Source organism: Taudactylus pleione, unplaced genomic scaffold (assembly GCF_031769625.1).
Source record: "Taudactylus pleione unplaced genomic scaffold, aTauple2 ptg000502l, whole genome shotgun sequence".
Taxonomy (NCBI): domain Eukaryota; kingdom Metazoa; phylum Chordata; class Amphibia; order Anura; family Myobatrachidae; genus Taudactylus; species Taudactylus pleione.
In genome coordinates, this window is record NW_028284904.1 from 2,950,803 (window position 1) to 2,974,776 (window position 23,974).

The 23,974-nt window shown below is 38.3% G+C and overlaps 1 protein-coding gene across 1 annotated transcript in view; it reads right to left on the bottom strand.

Moving 5' to 3' along the window:
• The window catches only part of LOC148501792 (uncharacterized), a 32,915-nt gene extending 9,917 nt beyond the window's left edge, over window positions 1-22,998 (bottom strand). The window contains 5 exon segments of the mRNA XM_088449991.1: window positions 1,185-1,292; window positions 1,531-1,592; window positions 8,512-13,085; window positions 18,693-18,735; window positions 18,738-22,998. Coding sequence (XP_088306117.1) covers window positions 1,185-1,292; window positions 1,531-1,592; window positions 8,512-13,085; window positions 18,693-18,735; window positions 18,738-18,819 — 4,869 coding nt within the window. The 5' untranslated portion in view covers window positions 18,820-22,998.
• Between the last annotated feature and the right edge of the window lie 976 nt (window positions 22,999-23,974).

Genomic DNA, 23,974 nt, shown 5'->3' on the forward strand with positions numbered 1-23,974 from the left:
GTCACTTATTCAGCTGGGCTGTCTATGCTGGGCGAGCAAACGCTTCCCGATCTTTCGGAGTGGTTCGCACATGTGCTCTGCGATGCATACACATGCGCACAATGCAAACCATCGGCAGCTACGAGCGAACGCTTCTTAGCGAGCAGGTCTGAATCAGCTCCTTTGCGCAAAGAATCGTAGAGAGGACAAAGGGACAGTACATAAAAACAGAAGAGATTCACCACTGGAATAGGACGAGGTTTTCTACTGTAAAGGCAGTAAAGTTGTGGAACACTTTACACCAGGCAGAGATGGCAAATTGCTACCAGATTGTCCTCCTATTCAATAAAGAATATATGTAACAAAGATTGAGAGGACATTAGGGGGCGATTGTTCCCGGGAATTTTTCTTATTGACACTTCAGGTCAGGGAAGATTCTCTCCCACCCCAACCCCCACGAAGCTGAACTGGCAACGGTCACACTGGCGGTTTTGTTTTGCCTTCCTCCCCATCAACTCAATTAAAATGTATTTACGTCAGGCCTTAATGTTTCTGACTAAGCAACTATAGTTCAGCAGAATGCCCATTTAAAACCCAAGTGAAATGAAATAATTACTTTAATTTTTGACTAGACTCGGGGTGACTCAAGGTCAGACGATATTGCTATCGCAGCCGCTACCATGGTAGCAGCTGCGATAGCACTATTATGCATCAGGCCTCCTGCATGCATTACTGCCACGAGCTGCGTCCATGGACACAGCCTCGGAAACCTCTGCCGGCTTGAGTGATCATGGGGAAACGCCAGCCGGCGAACGCAGTTGCTCAAAAGAGGAGATCCTGGCCTCTTCCCATCCCCTCCACCCCAACGGCGGCGACACGTTTGGGGAAACAGAGGCTGTCACCACCGCCCCCTTCACAGAAACGTCAGCAGACTGTCAATCACCGACAGTCTGCTGCTGTCTGCGTGTGAACACACAAGACCCGTACTGCACATGCGCAGTAAAGGTCTTGCGCTGGTGCAGACCGGAACAATCGGAGTTGTGCGCTAAACATCGGGTTGACACACATCTCTGAACCAGCCCTTCAGAGCACACTTGTGTTATTTCTTCAATACTGAGGAAAGTAGCCAGGGATTAAGGTTTACAGATGCAGAGAGTTTGATCACCTCTGTGGCTAGGTCCTGTAGTCAATCCAAGTGGCTAAACCTTAACAAAAGCACGAGATATGGGGCTCGTGTTAGACTGTCGGGGGAAGACTTGCAGCATCAAACGCAACTTCATGAAACGTTCCTCTTTCATACCAGCTTGTCTATCCTGCTCATTAACACAAGGTGAGACAGACTGGATTCTGCTAACATAATAGTGCATCAATCAAATGTTCGCCCAGACAATAAACATTTGATCATTTTATACAAAAGACACAAGAACCACCTTCTCAGGCTCTATGGCAGAGGCGGCAATAACACAACAAGGGGCTGAAGCTGATCAATTCTTTAGGATGTCTCCAGTCATTAGGGAAGCTAGTGAGGGTTGTTCTGATTAATAGCTTCACCTGTAGCTTACGAACAAACCTTTTCATCTTATAGTAAAAACATTCATTCTCTAGGTTCCGTGCTGAACAGCGGACATTGGGAACGCTAGATCTGCAGCATTATCCTGTACATTTTTTTTTTCTTTTTAAAGAAGAAACATTGGATTGGAAGAGTGAAAATTTGTCACACTAATATAAGGTCAGGCGCACAATTACACGTATACACTTGGAAAGCTCTGCTGCTTTTAAGACACAGTAAATGGGGACAAAATCATACAGTAGGCTGCCCTATAAATATAGACAAGCACCCCCACACCAATTTGTAGCAATAACCTTGGCCCAATAAGTAGCAGTAATGCAGCAGATTACTCTCGAGTTTCAGAAGCATCATTGTAATTGCATTTCAGTCTCCACGGTTCGGTGACAGGGCCGGGCACAGTATTGTGTAGGGATATTTTTCATGTAAGATTCTTTGTCCCTGTACAGCTCTGAGACTGCGCAGTTCATCCACACAAGCATTGAGAAGAACATCTTTAGGCCCATGTGTACACCAGCGGTAATATTTCCCTTTTTTTTTTGGAAGGATGGAAGATAGATTGATACTTAAGGGTATCTAAAACAGACAAGTGCTGGTGTTGCTCATAGCAACCAGATTACAGCTAGCATTTCTCTATTGCACAGGTTCTCAAACTCGGTCCTCAGGACCCCAAACAGTGCATGTTTTCCAGTTCTCATCACAGAATCACAAGTGAAATAATTAGCACCAACTGTGGAGATTTTAAAATGTGTCAGTGAGTAATGAATACACCTGTGCACCTGCTGGGTGACCTGTGTGGGGTCCTGAGGACAGAGTTTGAGAACCACTGCTCTATTGCATTCTAGAAAATAAACATAAGCAGATTGGTTGCTATGGGCAACACCACCACTCCACAGTTTCAGAAGCTTTAGTAAAGCTATCCCCTTTGAGGGAAATGACAGATCGGGGCTTCAGCAAAGCGTCAGTGCGTGGGGACTGGAAGCCCTTAACCCTGTATAGATGAATGAATACAAATATCTGCGTGTTATCCATTGTTCTGTCTAAAAACTGAAATAGAGGGACTTCAATAAAAAGTAGTTAATGGTGCACTCGCAATAAATAAATAAAAAATTCATTTAAAATCTTAAGAAACTCACGATCAACTTTGCCTTCCTTCAGTTACATACTCTATCATAGAGCACTTTAAAATAAGTCATGTGACATGAGGGCAGAATCTGTTCGCTCTTAAAATTGCTCCTCTTTGGCCTTTGCGGCGAAAGCGGACATTTTGTGGGTTGTCCCAACACTGGGCCTAGGAACTAGGCAGGCGTCTTAATAGGCTGGATTTTGGTCCCGCCCACCAACTGGAGGCCTCTACTGTCTATTGGCCACAAAGTGCATATTTAGACACCTGGAAGCGATGTTTTGCGTCCTTTTCAAAACAGTAACTCAGACGACAAGATGTTGCCAGTAAAATAATGAGCGTTTGAAGACCACTTTGGTGACAATGAGGTTCTCCAACAAATCTGCCAGCATGAACTATCATTTTGAGCAAAGGTTAATTGCATCATATTTAAAAAGGATCTGCACGTGGAAAATGAATTAACACCAAAATATGGTTATTCATTTCATTAACAAAACATGCAGCTTTGTTTCCATTGTTTTCTGCAATTGCCCCGTTTTGTCACAGACTAAACCTCTTCAGAGAGAGCAGCAATAACACAGATAATTGACTAATTGTCTGATCATATCTAAGAGGGGTAAGAAAATGTACATCTGTGCACTCCTTACACTGTTCAGACTAAACTACATTTGCATCAACTGCCAGTGATAAGAGAGGAAAAATTTTATTTAAATTTTTTTTGGATGCAGACAGGAAGTGGAAAAAAGTTACATCCACATTTCAAGAATGTAAAGGATACATGTGTAATTAAGTAAAATGGAAGCACAAGTTTCCTCAGATACGTAGGCCTTCAAAGCACCATTCCTGTATATTACTTTTCTTATGGTATACCGCCAGTCTTCCCAAACCCTGACAGCTACTCAGATTTTCTAGGAAAAGTTTTGTGGCTTCGCAATTAGTCAGGGACTATGAATAATATAATTTGTCTGGATCTAAAAAGGTCAAAAACATGGTCCATTACATATGTATAGTTTGTGATCTGCAAAGGGTGTCTCCAGAATTGATGGCAAAACACAGTGTGTACCCAGCTTTAGGGTCAGTTTTTCTTGTTGCAAAGGAATTAGTGTAAATTTGCAGATAGAGCATAATGATGCTTCTGACCAGTCTTGTCTTTTTACCCCAGATTGTGTATTTCTTACACAATTTTGCATCTTAGGGTGCATACACACCTGCACGATATCGGCCCAATTTCGCCGAATCGACAAATCGGGCATATCGTACAGTGTGTGCCCAATTTGCGCGTACCCGCCGTCGCATGCGATATCGTGCGATTGGCTATGCTGTACATGTTAATGAAGGACGGAACAGTGATTGTTCCGTCTTTCATTAAATCTTTCAAGTGTGTACCGGCAATCATGCGATGTCCAGGGTGAAGGCAAATCGCCCGGAACATCGGCACGACTGCCGGTCTTTTAGGTGTTTACTCAGCCTTAGTTATATTAAAGTGTACTAGGTACTTAGGGTTAGTATTTTGGCGCTGCTAAATTGCAAATTTTAAAAATTGTCCCTTTAAATTCTGCTGCAGAAATCCTTAAAATCAGCTATTTTGGAAAATAAATACATTTGCAGTTTATTAGTGACCTCCCCCTCACAAATTATGCAATTAATCCATGTGGAAAAATAAGGTGTGAATTTCTATTTATATCAACCTTTAGTAAAAGGTTATATTTTTACAGGAGGAGCCACATAGCATATGATTAATTTATAGAGGGGGGATAAAATAAATTAACCACCAAAACACATTTTTTTTCTCTTTCAAAGCAGGATTCGCCCGAAAGCAATTTTAAATGGTTTAGTAAAGGAGAGCAGTCAATTTGCTGTTGGCAAAAAAAATCAAAACAAAAAAAATAAAATAAAAAAACTTTATAGTAATTGGAACAAAGAAAAGCCAAAACAAATATATCAGTTGATTTATATAAATACAAGACACAAAGCAAACAATGTATAATTTTATATCTACTACAGTATATCTTAAATACCCCAAATCATACGTCAATAGACCCTTACCATAATATATTTTCACAGTATCTGTACAGTTGTAAAAAAGGAAGAAAAAACAATTAAAAAAACAAACTCTAAATCCCCAAAATGTAAAGAAAAGGACACTGCAATACAAAAATATTGAACAGCTTAAAAATCCCTGATCCTTTTTCAAAGAGATGGCCCTGTACACGGCATGTTCTATTTGCTAAGAACATTACAACCAAAACACATGAAAAGACGTATACGGTGACAATGTGCAATAGCAGCTATGTACTGCCACAATTACAGGACACGATATTGTCATACTAAATGCATTCGCTTGTGAATAAATTATCAGAATAGTCTAATTCCCAACGGGCATACCTGCAAAACAATACACACTGCTATAAGGATCAGTCGCAGTGACGCTTTTGCAGCTGAAGAGAGAAAACCTCTTTAGTGCTCCCTAACAACACATTCAAATAAATTGGGGAGTCTTGTTGCCTGTCACAGACTAAGGGGGTATTCACATTTTTTTTTGTGCACCTATAAGTAACGATTCCAAGGGAGCAATTTAATTGTTGCGCCGATCAGGCGCCCATTACTTGTCGCGTCCAAATGTACAGGATTTAGCTGCAAAAAGCATCTAAACGCATCTAAAGTCCCGGTTCAAACGTTCAACAGCCAGACTTTGCGAATTTCTGCTCAACACCTCAGGAAGGCGCAAGCAGAAATCTGGGCGCCCGCGTCACTAGCGACCGATCGGCACAAAAAAACAATTGAATTTTCCCCAAAGGATTCAGCATGCAACATTTTGTTGTATGGTTAGCAAACACCCAAGTGAACCAATTGCAGCAGTTACAGGAGTGTAGCAGGTTTTTGTGTTTGAAATGTGGAATGATCTAATGTCTCCCTGCACCTTTAAGCATAACAATGTGTTCATTTTGCACATGTTGACAAGCAGATATTTTATTTTGCACTACACTGCAAGCAAACTGACCTTCATCCTTATTCATTTAAAAAAGAAAAGGATTGTTTTGTGATAGGCATAATGTATGGCCTTGCCTTTTAGTGAACAAAGGGGACTCAAAACACACAATTTTTACCTTACTTTATTAGGTGTGTAAAATAGCGTAGAATCGTTCCAGCTTTCCAGTGTGACGGGCCACTGATTATTGCCTCCCAAGAGCTTGTTTGCATCGAAACTGACAAATTGGGTGCTAGGCCTTGAAATATGGGTAAAATAAGGAAGACTGATTCCTATAGTAATAAGAGGTGTGAATCGGCCTATGAAACATGTATGCAGCATGTACGGCTGTTCCGGCCAAACCATTAAGCAGGAAAACCTATATTTATTGCTAAGGGTCATGTTAATTTACATCTCGAAGTGTACAGTGGATTCACAAGTGTCAATTATAGTCAGGTAAATACTATGGTCCAAACGTAATAGCAATTTGCGGGAGATGGAGTGAAAGTCATTTGATTTAAAGAAGCAGTTAGTTTAAAAGGCAAAACCAGGTTGGTTCCGCCTTAAAACTATTGGCGGCATCAAACCTAGCAACTACCTCGCCGGGTCATGCAAATCATGGGGTATTATATTGGACCCTATGGACGTGATTCAGGGTTGCACGTAATGCAGCAGCAGCACCACCTTTACCATCTGCTTGGAAAGCTAGCCTTCATCACTATCAGTATACATTTCCACTAGCCCTATACCCGGTGCAAACAACCCACCTGACGGAACACTGCATTCGCACACTGGGCATAACCCGCAGACCTGCCAAAGAAAATTTAAATTTTTTTTTTTACTTCACTTATCTCATTTGACACTAGAATTTTATACTAATAAAAGGAGAGAGTGACTGAGCAGCATTCAAATACTTTTAAAAGAATGAACAAGCACTCCCCCCCCCCTCCGCTCCTGCAGCTGTGTGAGAAAATAAAATTAGCCTTAAATCGTTAGATGTATTGTTTAACTTTCAAAAGTAGACGAGAAACCTGCTATGGTTTGCAAGCTTTAGCTTTTAAGCTGACAATGCAGGTTTGGACTTGGAAGCCAAAAGGTTACCAAAGACTATTTACATAAAAAAAATTGGTTATACAGTGAGTTTCACAGGTGTGCTATAAAGGAATAAGATTTAAAGCAGACATGGTTAGAGATCTAAAAACAGAAATATTATAGCACCCTCTTTCTCAGGGGTGGGGAACCTTTTTTTCTGCCGAGGGCCATATATCTAACATTATTCTTGAGCCTGGTGCAGGCTACGCCCCTCCGTGTGACATCTCACAGGGGCGGTCCACAACAGCCAGTGATTGCAGCAATGGCGGGATGCTTCTGGGAGCTGTAAGGGCAGCGGTGTGACCATCTGAAGCGTCCAAAGTACGCTCCAGGTGGCACTGCTGCACAGATTCTGGCTACAGGGACCCATTGTAGGCACCCAACTAGCCAGATGTAGCTAACAGAAAAAAGCTCTGAGGGCCACACCAAATGAGTCCGTGGGCCTTATACGGCCCCCGGGCCTGAGGTTCCCCATCCCTACTCTATCTGGATGGAACTGTTCTGGAATGTTAACTTCCATAATGGGCCCATTTTAACAACTGATTTTTTTTTTAAACAATTTAAAAAAAAAATTAAATATATATCTCCTTATACCAAAAAGGAAATAACAAAAAATGGGTTTAACGTTCTACCAAAATCAAGTCTTTTAAAACCTCATCAGTGCAAATTCTGCAATAGACTGCAGAGTAAATATCACATTAGTTTAAAGTATGTTGTGTGTTCTACTCCCAGCCGAATACTTGCATCTATCGAATTCAGGCATCTATGAATCACACAGTGGAAAAAGTACTGATCGTTTGCCATTATACTCATTCAGTAGAATTTGTTGGATTTCCCAAATTCAACCTCGATTAAAAAAAAAAAAAAAAGAGCCATTATTACAGTAATTACATAATTCTTACAAGTAAAAAAAGTGGTGTATTAAAAATCCACCTTTCCTGATGAGACGCTGGAGACTAAAATGTGTGCCTAAGAAAAAAAAAAAATATTTCTAGAAAAAGGTTAAGATATTTTAATTTAATGCTAACACACAGGGTTTCAGTTACCAGTTCAATTGTGCAAATTCAATGAAATTCAAGTGAGTGCAAATTAGTTGTTATATAAATAGAATAATTGTGACCTAGCTGTATGTATGCCGAGGATTAACGACCTGACGAGCCTGTTTCATAGACATGAGTGTTTCAGAAAAGAAACTGGGAAAACTTTGAAAGCCCACCCTTTGCCCTTACACAGTGGATACGGCCATGCTGTGGCCTCACACACAAACTTGCTACCTCCACCGTGGTGACGGTACCACTCTACAAGTCAAAGTTCTAAAACTTTATGGATGACATGGACGTTAAATATTGCTCTAAGCTACTTACCAGAGATGAACTATCTGAAGACTCTAATCTAATATAAAATATGCCACGGTTTCTCATGTACAATAAGAAAAGCTTGGAAGAGTGTGATCATGGTTGTGCCCAATTTCTGCTACAGTACAAGTGCTTGTGCGTCAAGTATTAAATGCAAGGCTTATCACATGGCGTGTCAACTACTAAAACAAAATAAAAATGATAAATAAGGCACTGTACTTTTAAATGACATTCACGGTTCAAAAAGTAGACTAAATAACTTATTTTCTGAGCACCAATAAAAAAAATAAAAAAAAAATACAAAATTCACTGCCCCTCATCTCCAACTTTACAATGACTATAATATTACGGGTAACGGTAGATTTCAGGGTTTGCTACAGGTTATAAATGTCCACAATTAATGCAAATAATGACTGTACAGCAGTACACCGGTAACAGTTTGTTTGCCATTTTAATTCAAGTGATCATCCCTTGCTGTGTGTTGCAGAGCTTGTTTGTGACCTTTGTTTGCGAGATGTGGCATTTTTTTTTTTACTTTTTGTTTGCACCACGGATGTTTCTCGGTTAATTTCCTTCTTCCTTGGCTGTGAAGGCGATGTCCTAGTGATTCTCTGCCTTGACAGACTTGAGGGAATTGGTCTCTGTTTAGCGGATCTTGTTTGACATTCATGAATGGCAAGTTGCAGTTTACGGGAATGTTTTTGGATAGCAGTTTTTGGGCTCCTTTTCTTTAAAATGGCTCCCTTACACACTTGAGCTTTTGCCCCGAACTTCTTTGGAGATTGGGTTTTGGAAATTAAGTCAGTTTTTTTTACTTTACAGACGCCCTTCTTTGTTGCTGGTGCATTTTTACGGACACTGTGTTTACCTTTTACAGACTCTGGTTTTGTTTCAATTTTTTGTTTCTTACTTGGGTGTGCAACATGTTTTGCCAATGAGACCTCTTTGGGACGTTTCTTAGCTTTTGGGGTTTCACTGGTGCCTGCATATTTAGGGGCAGTTGAGTTCGTAACAGTTTGCAAACTTGATTTGGAAGTTGATTTCTTAATATTTTGAATGTGGTTCATTTTACTGTCAGATTTTATTACCACAGAGCCTCCCTTTTTCTTAATTACTGGAGCAGACTGGAGTCTTAAGTTTTCTCTGAAATTGTTGTACTTTCTTAAGATGCGAACACTGGTCGGTTTTTTAGTGTGAAGTTGGGATTCCAAGTTTTTGCAATTGGAAACTCTTTTTATGGTATCTTCAGGAACATCAATTTCTATGTTGTTGTTCTCTATTATTTTTGTCAAGGTATTCTGAGTTTTGCCGTTGTTATGAGCTGGAAAAATTGAAGCAAATTTCTTCAGATGTTTTTTCAAACGTTCCGCCTGTAATGTGTAGGGATATAAACTTTGCCTGGAATGCCGCTGAATCGGCATAATTGGCAGCTGATGTTCTTCAGGTATACGAGTGTTTATTTTCTTCACGATCACTAAAGACTTTGTCTCTGTTGTTTCCATGAACCACCTACAAATGTCTGATACATTTAAAGAATTCATAAACAGCATTTGCATTGGAGAATACCTGGTCACTTCTGGAAAACGTTTACTTTTTCGTGCTCTTTTCTTTGTTTTCCAAATCTCTTTTAATTTGTCAGCTTTGTTTTTAGACTTGGTCACATTTGCAGATTCTTTATCATGTGGAATCCAGCTTTTGTGAATGGACATGTATTTGTTATTAAAATTAGAGATACGTTCCTGACTTTCTTCTTCAGAACACCAGTCCAAAAATTTTGGTCTCTCTTTATCTTTTGTGACAAATTCAGGCTTTTTAAAAGAAACGCCATATTGCTGGGCATTGCATCTTGTAGACTTCTTTAATCCAATGGGTTGCCTTACATTTTTCTTAGATAAATCCTTTAATATTTTAGTACTGGATAATTTAGTTTCATGTTTCGCTAAGGTTTTTGATTCAACATTATTTGCACTACTTTTTGTAGAAGAGAAGAAATTTGAGGTATTAGTGGATACCCGCTTATTACATTTAAGTTCAAACTGACATTTATTTTTTAAACTGCTTGTACCACAGTTACTTTCATTATCTTTCGCACTTGAAAGATCTTTATTACGTTCTATATCAAAATATACTTTTCGTTTATTTGAACCTATTTCAAAACATATTCTTATATTTTCTGTTCTTTTACACGTAGAAGAACATTTATTTTTGAGCATCCTTTCGGAAAGCAACGGTTTCCCTTCGGCAAATGGATTGTTCAAAAAATGACCAAAATAATGTTCACAATCTGGAATTTCATCAATGGATAACTCAACAGGAGTTAAGACTTTATGTTCTGTGTTGTTTTCGGTGTTAAATTCCACAGACCTCCTTGTTGTGTTAGTGCTTGGAAGGATTTGAATTTGCAGGGAAGTATTTTTCCATGAACAAGAGTCAATATGGGTTCTTCGACTTCTTAGCCGTCTGTCGGATGGAGCAGGAGTCTTTTTTACTTTCCTTTTTGAGAGTGTGAGAAGTTCATTAGGATTTGTACAGTCCATCAGATGATTGTCCAATGGATCTAATTTGGCTACATCTGCAATTTGTCCTCCATTTGTTGCTTTTGTTTCCGACAACTCCTCTACTTTGTCATTCTGCTGGTCTGTGAATGAATTAACCGTATCGCAATAATGGTTACTTCGCTTTGATACAGTCTTTACATCTAGCTCAACATCGGTGCTCCTACCGGTTTTAGCACAGGTATCAAAAATATTGTGATCATTAGTGCAGCTTCGGTCTACAATATTGACAGGCGTTGAGCAATTCAGTTCATTGTGTGAAGGCTTCAGTGGTTCTAAGCTCTTCAGTTCTGTATCATGTTTAGGTTTCACTACTACAGAGTAGTTATCAAGTTTATTGGCGACAGATTGTTCATCCTTTAAAAGTTCCAGTGTTTCTGAACTTATGTTTTCATTAATTATTTGTTCAGAACTTTCTTGCAAATTACTAACAAGACTTGAACAATTTAGATAGGTCTGTAATTTTTTAAGACTTGCTCCTTCTGAAGAGTCTTTGGATTGGTCACCTGGGACGGCTTCAGAAAACATCTGCTTTAATGATTCCTGTGCAGTTGTGACTTCAAGATCTGCAATCATCGCTACAGGACAATCTTCAAATAAGGACTCTGAATCCTTAAGATGGGAATAGGATGCTAGATATGAATGATCTCTATCATCTGTTCCACTTGGGAGTGTAGTAGAAGATACGTCAACAGCCAGCTTTAGTGGAGTACTCTCATCTGAAGGTAATTCTACCCCCACATCACACCCCGGAAGCAAATGCTTACTTTGTAAAGAAACAGTGATGTCCACATTTAGGGATGGAAACTCTAAATTCTCCCCTTGACCAACAGAAATACTGGAATGGGTGACATCAATGAGCGGATCTGTAGACAAGTCAGCTACTTTAAATTCACTGTCCTTCCCAGATACAGAGTTATTATCTGTAAAAACTGTTGTAGCACTGACATCAGATATCGCCATCACTTCCGCAGGATGTCCATTCGATGACATTTCTTTTGCATTTTGGGATCTCTGAAAATAATTTTCTTCAGGGATAAGAGGGTAGACCGCTATTAAAGACTTGGCCATAGAATCTACGGACTGTTTCGCCAGACATGGAATTAGATCCAGATGGGTTCCAGTATTGTTGCATTGGCCGGGATCTGGTATTCGGTCATTAACGGTGTCATGTTCTGGCAGAGCATTAAGAGCTTCTTTTTCTACCTTGATCTCCCCTTGATGAACCACCGATATGACATCTGCTGTAGGTAGTGTCTCAGAGACCATTCCATTAGGAATTATTAATGCTTCCGCAATATGTAATGCAGGGTTTCCTTTGTCCTCCACTTTGGAGTTTCTAACCAATGTGCGAATGGTGGACAACTCACAGCAGTCACCGCCAAATAGATAGCCGCGCGTGCTTTTCCTTGCGGTGTTTCGTGGACAAACTAATGATTTTTGACACTCGACGTTACATTCCGCTGTAATGGGCTCACTAACGTAAACAACATCGCAATGTTTATCAAAATCCTTCTTCCTCACACAAGGTGTGTTTTTACAGCGAAAGGTTTTCGAGTGCTTCGTATGGTCATGTGAACTGATTTTTTGCAGAGCATTAACTGAAATATCGCCAGGATTCTGAAAATTCTCAAATGTGTTATCACAATGGCCTATATGGTTTCCAAGCTTATTTACAACTATAGTATGCAAGGAAGTTTCTTGTTTAAGTTTACAATCATTGTTGTCTTTATCAAAACGTGTCTGTTTGGGGCTGATGTATTGTGTGTTTTCTTTGTCTGCGATTTTGGGAGCATTTGAAAGAAATTCAGAATCCTGGGGATCATTCAATGGGCTTAACTCCGAGTTGTTGTGCGAAAGTACACCACACTCTGAAAAAACAGTCAGACTAATTTCAGATTTTTTTCCACAATCCACTTCACTCGCTGCTAAAGTCCGAGGTACATCTTCTGTGGGTTTTACGCACACATGATTTTTTTCCATTTGGTCCATGGAGTGAACACATTTTTCTAATAAAAGACAATTTGTGGCAAAATCCGCTTTGAAATCTGATGAAACTGTTGATTTTAAAAGTTCATCCAAACTCTGTACAACTTCACTGTGGCAACTCTTAACTTCTTTACCATTTCTTGGAGTCTCTATAGCATTTGATTTTCTCTGTGAAGTTAGACAGACTACACTGGAAGTTTTGTTTAAATCCATGAGGGAAAGGTTTAATTTACTGCCAGAAAAGGCATAGCTATTATCTTCTACTCCGACATTCTTAAGATCAGAAACCGTAGAACTGTGACTTTTCGTCTTCATTAATGGTTCTTCGGCGCGCAAACTTTTTAACACATGAATAAACTGCTTCTGGTGATGTGAGCACAGCTTAACCAAGAACTTTTCCAGTGTTAAACTTGCGGAGTTGACGAGTTCCGTCGCCTTTCTCTCTGGTTCCTGTGTGCTAGAACGAGAGAAAGTTAAAAGTTAGAGAGGAAATTGCACGCTGCCTACGAAAAGACATTAGTCAAACACATTCCTGCTCTGTAATACTTCGGAAATCAATTGAAAGACCAGAGTGCAAGGATCTAACCTGCAAGGCATCGAGTTAATGTAACAAAAGTTCCTTGAACATTACAGTAGCACCTTTACAAACTTCTGTATAAAAATTTGAAATTCTAAAAGGCAGAATACCATTCTTTCTTATAAATAGGAGACCAGCAAAGAAAACGTATGACTGACCTAATTAATGTACACTTGCAGAGTTGGAAGTCAACACGAGAACGTTTATTGTTGTGTAACAATTGGTAAAGCAATTGGCCGTGTCATCTACAAGGTACACTGAAAGTAAAACACTTATGAATACAGTACTGATGGATTTCTTCTTTTCATTACAACTTCAAAACAATTAAATATTAAATAACAGGTACATCGAACACATTCAAGAAATTCTCCAAAATTTTAAAAAATAAATAAAGCTGAACACCTCTCAGAAAGGGTTAAGGTGCCTACACACATGGCATTATTTTACCCTATCTGGCCGATTCTGACGCATCGGAACGATAGATTGCGTAAAATATGCCCAAATCGTGAGTCCCCACTCACGATGCGCGTCCCCGCAGGTTGAACATCGCATCTTCAGATCTGCCGTGCTGTAGGGCAGATCTGACAATCTCAAGTCACTATGCACTGGATAGTTTAGGAGGCACGATAGATCGTGTGTCAAATTGACAGCTTTTTCAGACCAAATCGTGCCCACGACTGGTGGGAAGCTCCCAGGGAGAGTTCAGGGGGAAATCGTACACATCGTGGGATTGTGAGCACCTCGCTATGTGTGTAGGCACCTTTACAGAGGATTATAAATCGAAGGAGTGGTAATGAATGCACAGCTACAGATATGTAAAAAAATAGGGGTATATTTACTAAAGTGACAGTTTTTAGAAGTGGAGATGTTGCCCATAGCAACCAATCAGATTCTACTTATAAACATTTATCTAAAACCTTCTAGAAGATAATAGTTAGAATCTGATTGGTGCTGTGGGCAACATCTCTCTTCTAAAAACTCTCACTTTAGTAAATATACCCCATAATGGTTAGTGGTGACAATGTTTGTGTAATATTTTATATATATATATATATAATCCATGGTTGTGGATGTTCCTCGGTCACACAATCCCATCGTTTTTAACATTAGTGCTAGTGAAATGTAAGCTGGCTGTATATGGATGAACAGCTTTCTTGTATTAATGCTTTGTTGGATACCTCTACCTATGGGGGGGGGGTCAATGATGAGACCATTATGTTAGCTGAATGTTACGCCGACCGCAATCTACATTTACAAAAGTAGAAAAAGTGGGCTGATCATGTGACAAGAACGGTATTCAAGAAAAACAAAGTGCTGTTAGAAATTCAATTTACCTCGATGCAAAAGCTCATTTTTAAACAATCACAAATAAAAAAACTGTACAAGTTATCCTCTGCAAATCTTAATCACTTGAACGGTCGATAGAATATACAAGGTTGTACATTCTGTTGGAATGTTTTTCATTTTTAACTTTTAGCTCCCATTAATAAAAAGGACAGAAGGATATTTGTGCAGAACAACTTGCGTATTAATGAACAGCTGTAAAAATGTAGTACATTCCGGAGGACACTGAAGATTAAATGATAAATTGCCCAGGGCATTTTAGGACCCTTATAATATTAAAGCACACATGGGAGCATTGGAAACGCCAAATAAAGCATCATCAGGTCTCTGTTGTTGCATTTACCAGCAGGGCAGGAGGATTTCCAGCTGAATCAGTGAGATCACATTTTATGCACTATACTAATATTATGCAAAATTTAAGATATACTTAACAGCATTCCAAGAAAGCAGCTGGGAGTTCTGGCAAGTTGGTCCAGAAAGAAAGAACGGGTCACTGCACAGAGGTCACACAGGGCCCTGCCCTGATACTTCTTTGATAACAAATACTGTATTAGGACAAAGAGGCGGAGTGCGGCATGCAAAGTCAAATTTAGTATTCTTTTAATTACACCAGCTTATATCTGTGAGCTATACATCCTGCGCTATTAAGTCTGCTTGTACGTTACTCGTGTTTGAACAGCATCCTGCTGTTTTTATATGTGCTACACAATTCACATTTGCATATATCAGCCACTGACAAACAATCCTGGGAGAAGAGAAAGGCGGTAAATACCCCGCAGTAAGCAAACCGTGACGAAGGCGCAGATTTTGCCTAATTGTTCAGGTATCGTCAGTTTATAAAGAAGGTAAAATGTACTATGGGGATATGTAGCAAACCTTCTATAGAGGACAGGTGATTCAAGACACTCCTTTTCAGTTACAAACAAGAATCGGCGTTTACAGAAGAGAGAGATATAAGCTTGCAGGGGCCGAAAGAAACCAAATAGCTCCTGACAGGTTCATATGACTATGCTTGTAATGGGTAAAAGACAATGGGGGTGATTCAGCAGTGGATCGAGGTCGCAGACTGGGATCACCATTTCGACCATTGGTCGCGATGGTGGATGGCGCCAGGCGACCAGCCGAGTAAGCCGGCTTGCAAGGCCAGGAAACTGCGTCCATCGATGTAGTCCCTGGCCTTGCCACTCCTGGAAAACAGGGCGTTTCCGGGAACACTGGCCGACCCCACCCTTGCACCGACGTCTAAATGCCTCTGCCCGTCAGACAGGAAGAGGTATGGAAGGGGCTGCTTGCGATTACGCAGGACCCATTCTGCACACTCGCAGAATGGGTCCTGTGCACGTGCAGATTCCCGATAATCGGGAATCTACATTTAGCATTGCACGCTGAAGCAGCAACAATGTAAGTAATTCATCGGATGGGAACTCTTTACATGTTGATGAATGTTACACAGCTTGATCCATGTGACAAACATCTTGTAAGTGTGGGTTTTACGTACAACTTATAAAGTAGCAACAGCCATCTTTTTTTTTTTTTGTATGAATGTGTGATAATTATGTATTTTTCTTTAAATTTTCTGTTCAGCTAGGAGTAGGGGGAAGAGTTCCCACATGATCGGTGACTAGTAATTAGAACATTTTATCATTATGTGATAGACCAGTGATGAGAAGTCTCAGACATTGTTGCCCCATCTTATGGAAGCTGCTGCAGGTAGCATCCAGAGAACTGAGAAAGCAACATAAGAAGGAAGCAGACGCATTTCAAATACAATGCTCAATTTCATCATGCTGAGTGTCAAATCAATGAAAATATAAGTTTGTTCACACCTCTTCTCACAAATATTGGGCCGGTGGAGGGGAACAGGGGGCAGAGTCAATGGTGTGTGTGTATATTATATATATTTATTTTGTTACAGAAGATACCACCTTTCATTAAAAAAAAAAAAAAATACAACGAACATTTGAAGAATAAAAAACTACATGGATTTGATGGATATTTAAGCTCAATGATGTGACCGTGCCAATTGGTTAAAAAATAAAATACAGGGTTTCAGAACAATGTACACCTTCCCATGTGGTTCAAAAAGGAGAACTAAAATAATAAAAAAAAAATACATATTTTTTAAAAAAAAATGTTGTTGTACTCAGATCTGTTGAACACATTCAGGATTGAGGAGATATGATGGCCATGAGGTATATTTACTAAAGATCGTTTTGTCTCGGTGGCTTTGAGGAGTACATTTAAAAATGTAATGGTAATACACTCAAAACAAGCCTGATTTTGCGTGTATTGCTATTGACCTTTTGCATCCAGCCCTCAAAACCACTGAGAGTCGGAAGCTATAAAAATCCAATCTTTAGCAAATATACTCCGATGAATGAAAGCCAGCTTCCGATTGCAGGAGAGGGCTGTATGAGAGAGGCAAGGGAGAGATGGGGCAACTTCTAGAAAGACTATGCTAAAAACCTCCTTGTAAATAGTGAAATAACTCCTATAAAAAGAGATATGCATTAGTGAACACCAAACAGATACAAAAGTATAATTTGCAGCTTAAAAGCAAATAAAGAGAACTCAGTTTTTCACAACAAATTTATTAGAAGAATAGTGGTTTTGAAAAGTCTAGCATCCAGTGAGAACTACCATACACAACATTACAGCTGGGAATGTATTTTTTTGTTGTTGTTTTTAAAATGACATGGTCAAATAATACAATGGAACCATTAAAGTTTTTTTTTTCACATGCACGACAACAGAATCAGCGCTTTCAACATACAATGCCAAAAGAATTTAATAAAAATGAACCACATGGATTTTTTTTAATTTAAAGTACTTATCACATACATTAAGACATATCTTATTTAGTCCAGTCAAAAATCAGAACTGCATTAAAAAAATAATTATGTAGTGCAATCAAAAAACAAAAAAACAAAAGTAATTGTGATCATAAGTGCTCTACTACATAAGACATTGATCATAGCAAAAACAAAAAAGTTCATATCACACAGTACAAAAAAAAAAACCTGTAAATAAATATAAACTACAGTACAAGAGAAATATTAAATTATACAATTCTGTCAAACTGTAAACAGTATATTGAAATGAGGTCAATAAGTGTGTAGGGGGTTCCTGTTACTTCTGACACATAGGCTACCTAATTACAAAAAAAAACAAAAAAAAAACCGTATAAATACAAAATTAAAAATTAGTTATCACTTTAATAATTGAAATTTGGTTTGTGAATACAGGTTGTCTTATGAGCGGAAGCCATGTAGTATCAGGCTTCACTTTTTAAAAGGGAGACCAACAGAGTTAGGGGGGTATCCAATTAGGCGCGATCGGCGAAAAAAAAGGGGATTTTTCACTGATTATCCCCGTTTTTCGACAATGTTATTTCTCCTCCCTATCTTATTGAATCCGAAATAGAATATTTCTCCCGGAAACGCAGAGGGTCCGCGATAAGCTCGCAGACCTATTTGTTTTCGTCATTTCAGGGGTGAAAAAACATCACTTATCGTGGATTATTTTTCAGGACATATCAGGTCCTGAAAAAAAAAACCCTAATAAGTGCCGGCGTCAGGCGGACTTCGGAGCTAATTGGATAGCCCCGGGGGATCCATTAGCGCCCAAACTAAATTCGGGGCTAATTGGATACCCCCCTTAGCATACATCTACATTACATGGCTTTTCTACACAAACCAGTACGTTTATCTAATAAGGTTAATAAACTCAATGTGGTTTTCATGTGTTAATATAAATATAAACATGAATAGAATCTTAAATACGCCGTTCAACTGAAAAAAAAAAAAAAAAAAAAAGCGAAACCACCATTGTTCAATTAAATTATTTTAGGATGATGGCCTCTGAAGATTAAACTCGCTTCTCTATTTAAAAAACAGGAACCCCCCCCAATGCGATCTGTTCAGTAGTAACTGATTATACAGAATGCCACTATAAGTGTCTGAGGCACTGTGTGCTGTAGAGTAAATATGCAGCTTTTATAAACCGTTTGGCTGATTTATACCTGGATACCTGAAGTGAGTTTTAAACTTGACATTCATCAAGGATGTGCTACAAGCACGTCAAAAGGAAACGAAAAACAAAAATACAAAATCACTGCTAAGTTTAAGAATAGAGTACAAGTACCTGAATCAAGTTGAGTAGTGAGTAGTGTGTCCCTGAGGGTTTTAAGCAGTGTGTACATATGTTGAATTTCTAAGTTTAACATTTCAGACTGAAAAGCAACAGCAGAAGCAAATCCCAGACAACCCATCAAGCAGCGGCTACAACTTACGCTAAAACATTAATGTGTGTTCTGTACAATGGTTTTCTCCAAGTAGCAGTCAACTGCTGTACAAATACATCCCATTAGCAAGCTCAACGCATGGGAGCCCGATTAAACATTTACTTAAAAAATTACTACAGAAGGCAAACTGCCCTTTATATTAACACATCCTGAAACATTAGCAGTGTACATTAAAATATATCCAAGGGCTACAAGTACTTCTGCAACCGCATGTGTGTAATGTTTATGCTGGTAACATAATGATACTATCCCTCTTATTACAAAGGCGAAACACATACTTAGACAAAGTTTGGACATTCACCTCCTGTGCATTAGAAGCTAAATAAAAGCAAATCTGTAAAATTAAACCAAGTTTTCTCTTTTAAATTATATATATAATTTTTTTTTTTAAAAATACAAGAATATGCAGTGTAGAAGATTATCATGAGAGATACCTAATGCAAATTAGTTTATAAGGGGAATGTAATTTAGGACTAGAGTGAGCCACACCATTTTATATCTGTAGCAGGCAATTTAACGTGATGTGTGGCTACGCACATCGAGAATTACGGTACCCGAACATTGCATATTCTCTGGCGCACTTCTATAAGATGCTAGGGAAAACATGTAAAGATATTCTGGCATTCTAACAGTTTCTCTGTTTACTGAATTAACCCCAGAGTCCTAAGTTACAGATTAACCTAATACATATATCCAAGTAGCCCACATGCGCAAACTTATTTCTCACACTGCGATCTTAATACAATCATCTCTTAATGTGTGGCACACAAAGATCTTAATTTGAAAAGATCATTCGGAAACATGATTGCACAAGTTTAGAAATGTTGATTCTATAAACCAATGCATGTGGATTGAACATTTGTGAAAAGATCTTTTGATTAAATGTAATAGCACTGTAAGGAGCATGTGTACGTTAAAAAGGATACCTCCACCCAAAAATGGAATTCCACAGAACTGTTTACTACTTACTTGACGCTCTTCCAAATCAGCAGGTCCCTCATGTTTCAAACAGGCAGCAGTGTTGTCAAAGCCGGTCCTCGTGAAACATCCCAACGCAAATGGGAGGTCTACAGATGAGGGGCATGACCACCTGTTTAAAAACTGGCTAATCTCAGCTGGAGCAAGATGAGGATTGCAGGATAGATGCGGAACACCGGGGCCTGCTGGATGAGGAGGAACTTCGCAGACCGATAAAAATATGAAAATGGTTATTTAACCTATGGAACCTTACCCAAACGGGAATGTTCATGATTGGGTGGGGTTATCCTTTAAGAGTGGTAGAATCCTATTTTAAATTAATATGTATAAGGGTTCAATGGTGTTTTCAACACATGCAAGTGTGGCTACACATCCTGGACTTATTTTAGCCGTTTCTGTACTTTGTTCCTAAAGCATAGCTAAACAACAGTGGGATTACTCCAAGACAAAGAAATCAGGAAAAAAAAGTTGGATTGTTCCAGCTAACTAACTTGAGATCTAAATCCCAGCGACAACTTCAACCTAAATCTCCTTCCTTGGTTTCTATGCTTACAGTTTGGTGCTGAAGTATAAATTAAAAATAAAAAAGTGCCCAAAAAAACTAAACACACAAAAAGCCCCTCTCTCTACCAGCAGGAACAACTGCCAAGTGCTTTCTAACTGTATGGACAAATCTAGCCCTCTCACAGACTACACAAAAAAACCTGCTAATATTTAAAACTATATACATAATATTACATCTACCAATGATGATGAAACGTATATTAAAATGCCAGCCAAGATTGCAATATTACTCTTCATTCCCGTGCACAAGTGAAAACTGCTCAAAATAACTTGCCCGTATAGTTTTAACTGGTTTGAATTTACATCTCAACTATTTGGTTGTATACACTAACGAAAGAAAAAAAAAAAAAAAAACCACACACAATATACAACTGTAGCACACAAAACGCAATCTAATAAATAGACATTTTTTGGCAAATACAACTGTAAGCACAACTAGCATTGGTCCACTGCTGGTTAATTTGCAGCCATAAGACAAAAAAAATCAAAAAAAAATAAGCCAACATAATAAAAGTAGCTAAATAACCACTTGTCAGTAATCTAGATGAGCTGATGCATCAATACTTACATGCTAGACAATTCAGTGACACAGCAATACATTCCCTCGCCTGCATATGGCTCTGTCGTAAAAACGGCTTTATTGAAATTGCACTGCTCTCCCTTAACAAGAGATTTATTTTTAGGTTTATATATTTTTTTTTATTTATTTTCTTAAACAACTCCACTTCTTGTTCTCTCAAACTAAACCTAACCTACAAGTTTAAAAATAAAGTCAACTTTGAGGTATGGAATCTGTACATAAAAATAATTCAATTTTGTGGTCTAAAGTAAAATAATAAAAAAAAAATAACACATTTACAGGACAAACAAAAATATTTACAGCAATTTCATAACCAGTATGTTGGTCACGTACTGAAACTAAATAGATTAAGTATTCCTGTAACATGACATTGAAACAATTCTCTGCAAACGGTGTTCATTGTTTTACTTCAAGGGGGATATTTAATTAACCATGAGGTTTCAGAGTAGCCTAAAGCATTATGGTTCAGAGTGACATGTAGGCAATGATCACAATAACATATACTTAATTTTCTAATTTTTTGTGGTTAGATCCCTAGGAATGTGAGCAAAATTCGCTTTTTTTTCATTATCATAATTCGCACAGAAACACAACACGTGAGACTTCAATGGAACCTCGCAGTTAATTGAATAACCGGAAAATATATATATTTTATTTATAAATGGGGGGGGACAGTATACATTGAATAAATGTACTTAAAGTTCACAAACAACAAGATAGCAAACCTGGCCTGGAATAATACTAACTTAGATATGCAGCTTTAAAAAACATTTAAAAATAAAAATAAAGCGAGATGTGGACAATTATGTACTAGAAAGAGGTATTTCTTGTTTTAAAACCTGTGTTGTTTTAACATTAAGTAAGACTGACGTTTTAGACCTTTTCAGAATTATTAAATGTGTTACTTAAAGAGTAGATTGAAAGGTAGGCTTTTGTTCTGGTGAAAAAAAAAAAAAGCAAAAACAAACTACATATATATTATATAACATCATCAGAGTGGGTCTACTATGGCTCAGAATTACAAGAATTTGTTAAAAACAAAAAACCTTTCCACTGTTGCAGTTACATTGCATATTTCAGTCACACTGATCTATACCAGTGTTAAATCTAAAGACTTCTCTTTAGGACTAATAAATGGATAATTTAATTTGCAGTCTTTCAGTAAAAATTCTCACAAGTGTAAAATTACCTTCCTGGTACTATTTTGGGTACAGTTCATAGTGAAACACGAAGATGCACAAAATGCAAAAAGAATGACACAGCAGATCAGCTGACCCGCTCATGGTAATATAAAAGCGAAGTATGTTTGGAAATAACATGTGGTGGATGAATCAAACCTTCGGTCTTCGTTAATAAGACTTGTGTTTAGGACTCAAAGCATCTGAATGAGCATTAGAGGGAAGGTTGCTAAATGCACATTCAAACTATAGGAATGTTTTTCAATTTTATTCGGGGTAAGAAGGTGCACCTGAACGTTAAGAAGACTGAAAATGTACAAAATATACGAGATAAAATATAAATCTTTTGAAATAATCAGCAGCTTTTTTTTTTTTCTTTTTTTTAAAGGTTTATGAAATATTTAAGGGACCACTATGTCAACTATGCTTTAACAAAACAGTAATGGCTATTTTGTATTGCAATTAGCAATGTTATTAGTGCTTTAATGTTTACTTAGGCGCCTGCAATTCAAAACAAGTGCCCTACGAAGAATATGCGGTTGCCTGTTCAAATATTTCCCATGCAAAGTAGGTTTTACCTGAAAGTTTAGTTTCAGATCTTAGTGAAATGCTTACAAAATTGTAGACAAAACACAATACAATCTTCAGGTCTCCGGGATTTAAAACTGAGATAAAAGTTTAAGTGTTTGGTTAAAAGAGAAAGAGGAAAAAAAAAAAAAAAACATAAAAAACACAACAAACTATTTACAGGTCCTAAGCTAAACTCCAACAACTACACACTTCCCTACCAGCAGCATTAAAGAGTAGGCACACTGTTTTGGCACTGCTTGATTGTCATTATCTAAACCTGATAACTCAGGGCCAGTATTACATAGAAACGCAAACAGCATTAAACCAGGGACAAATTTTTAAAATGTGTTTGTCAACAAGTTCCAAAGAAAATAATATATATATTACATACATACATATACACACACACATACTCCGAACGTTGGTGGTGTTACAAATGTGTATGTAATATAGATTTACTATTTACACAAATCTCTGAGTGCCGCAGCTTGTTTGTGTCGGTCGCGTGTGTGTATACTATATCTATATATATATCTATATATCTATATATATGGCACGATTCTATTCTATGAGATGTGAATAGCGCCGAGAGATAACTGCCAGAGCTATTCAATTGTGCGTGGTGTTTAGTCGGAGAATGCCCGTTCTTGCGACTAAACACCCTGTTTAAGGCGCGATAACGGGCATTCCCCCGACCTAACTTCCCAGCGCTAAGGGCAGAAAACAGCCTAACGCCGGGACTTTTGTCAGATTTCTGCTCTCATCCCCAGGGGGAGGAGAGAAGAAATCCTAGTCGGACTTGGCAGCGCGGTGTATTGAATAGCTCCGGGAGCTCACTCTCGGCGCTATTCACGTCGCATAGAATAGAATCGTGCCATATATATATTTATTTTTTCCCTTAATTTACATTCTACATCTCTAGAATATGTTTATCGCAACTCCCAAGGAGTGAAATGAACAATTGGGATTAGCAGGAAAATAGTAAATAAAAACTTTTCTTTTGCTGAATTTTATATTTTTTTGGACACTTGTAAATAAACATCACTGGTCTATATAATATATACAGTGTTAGTACATACTGATTTTTTTCTAAACTTTTGACGCTTCAGGCATGCTTACTTTTTTGGAGTGTGAAGCAACAGAATGCGTCGCCGTGTGATAGCGCCACATTTACAGTGGGAATCAATCATCTCCCATGTCGCTTTACAACATTTCAAATATGAAACAATATTAACAAGCACCCCCCCCCCAA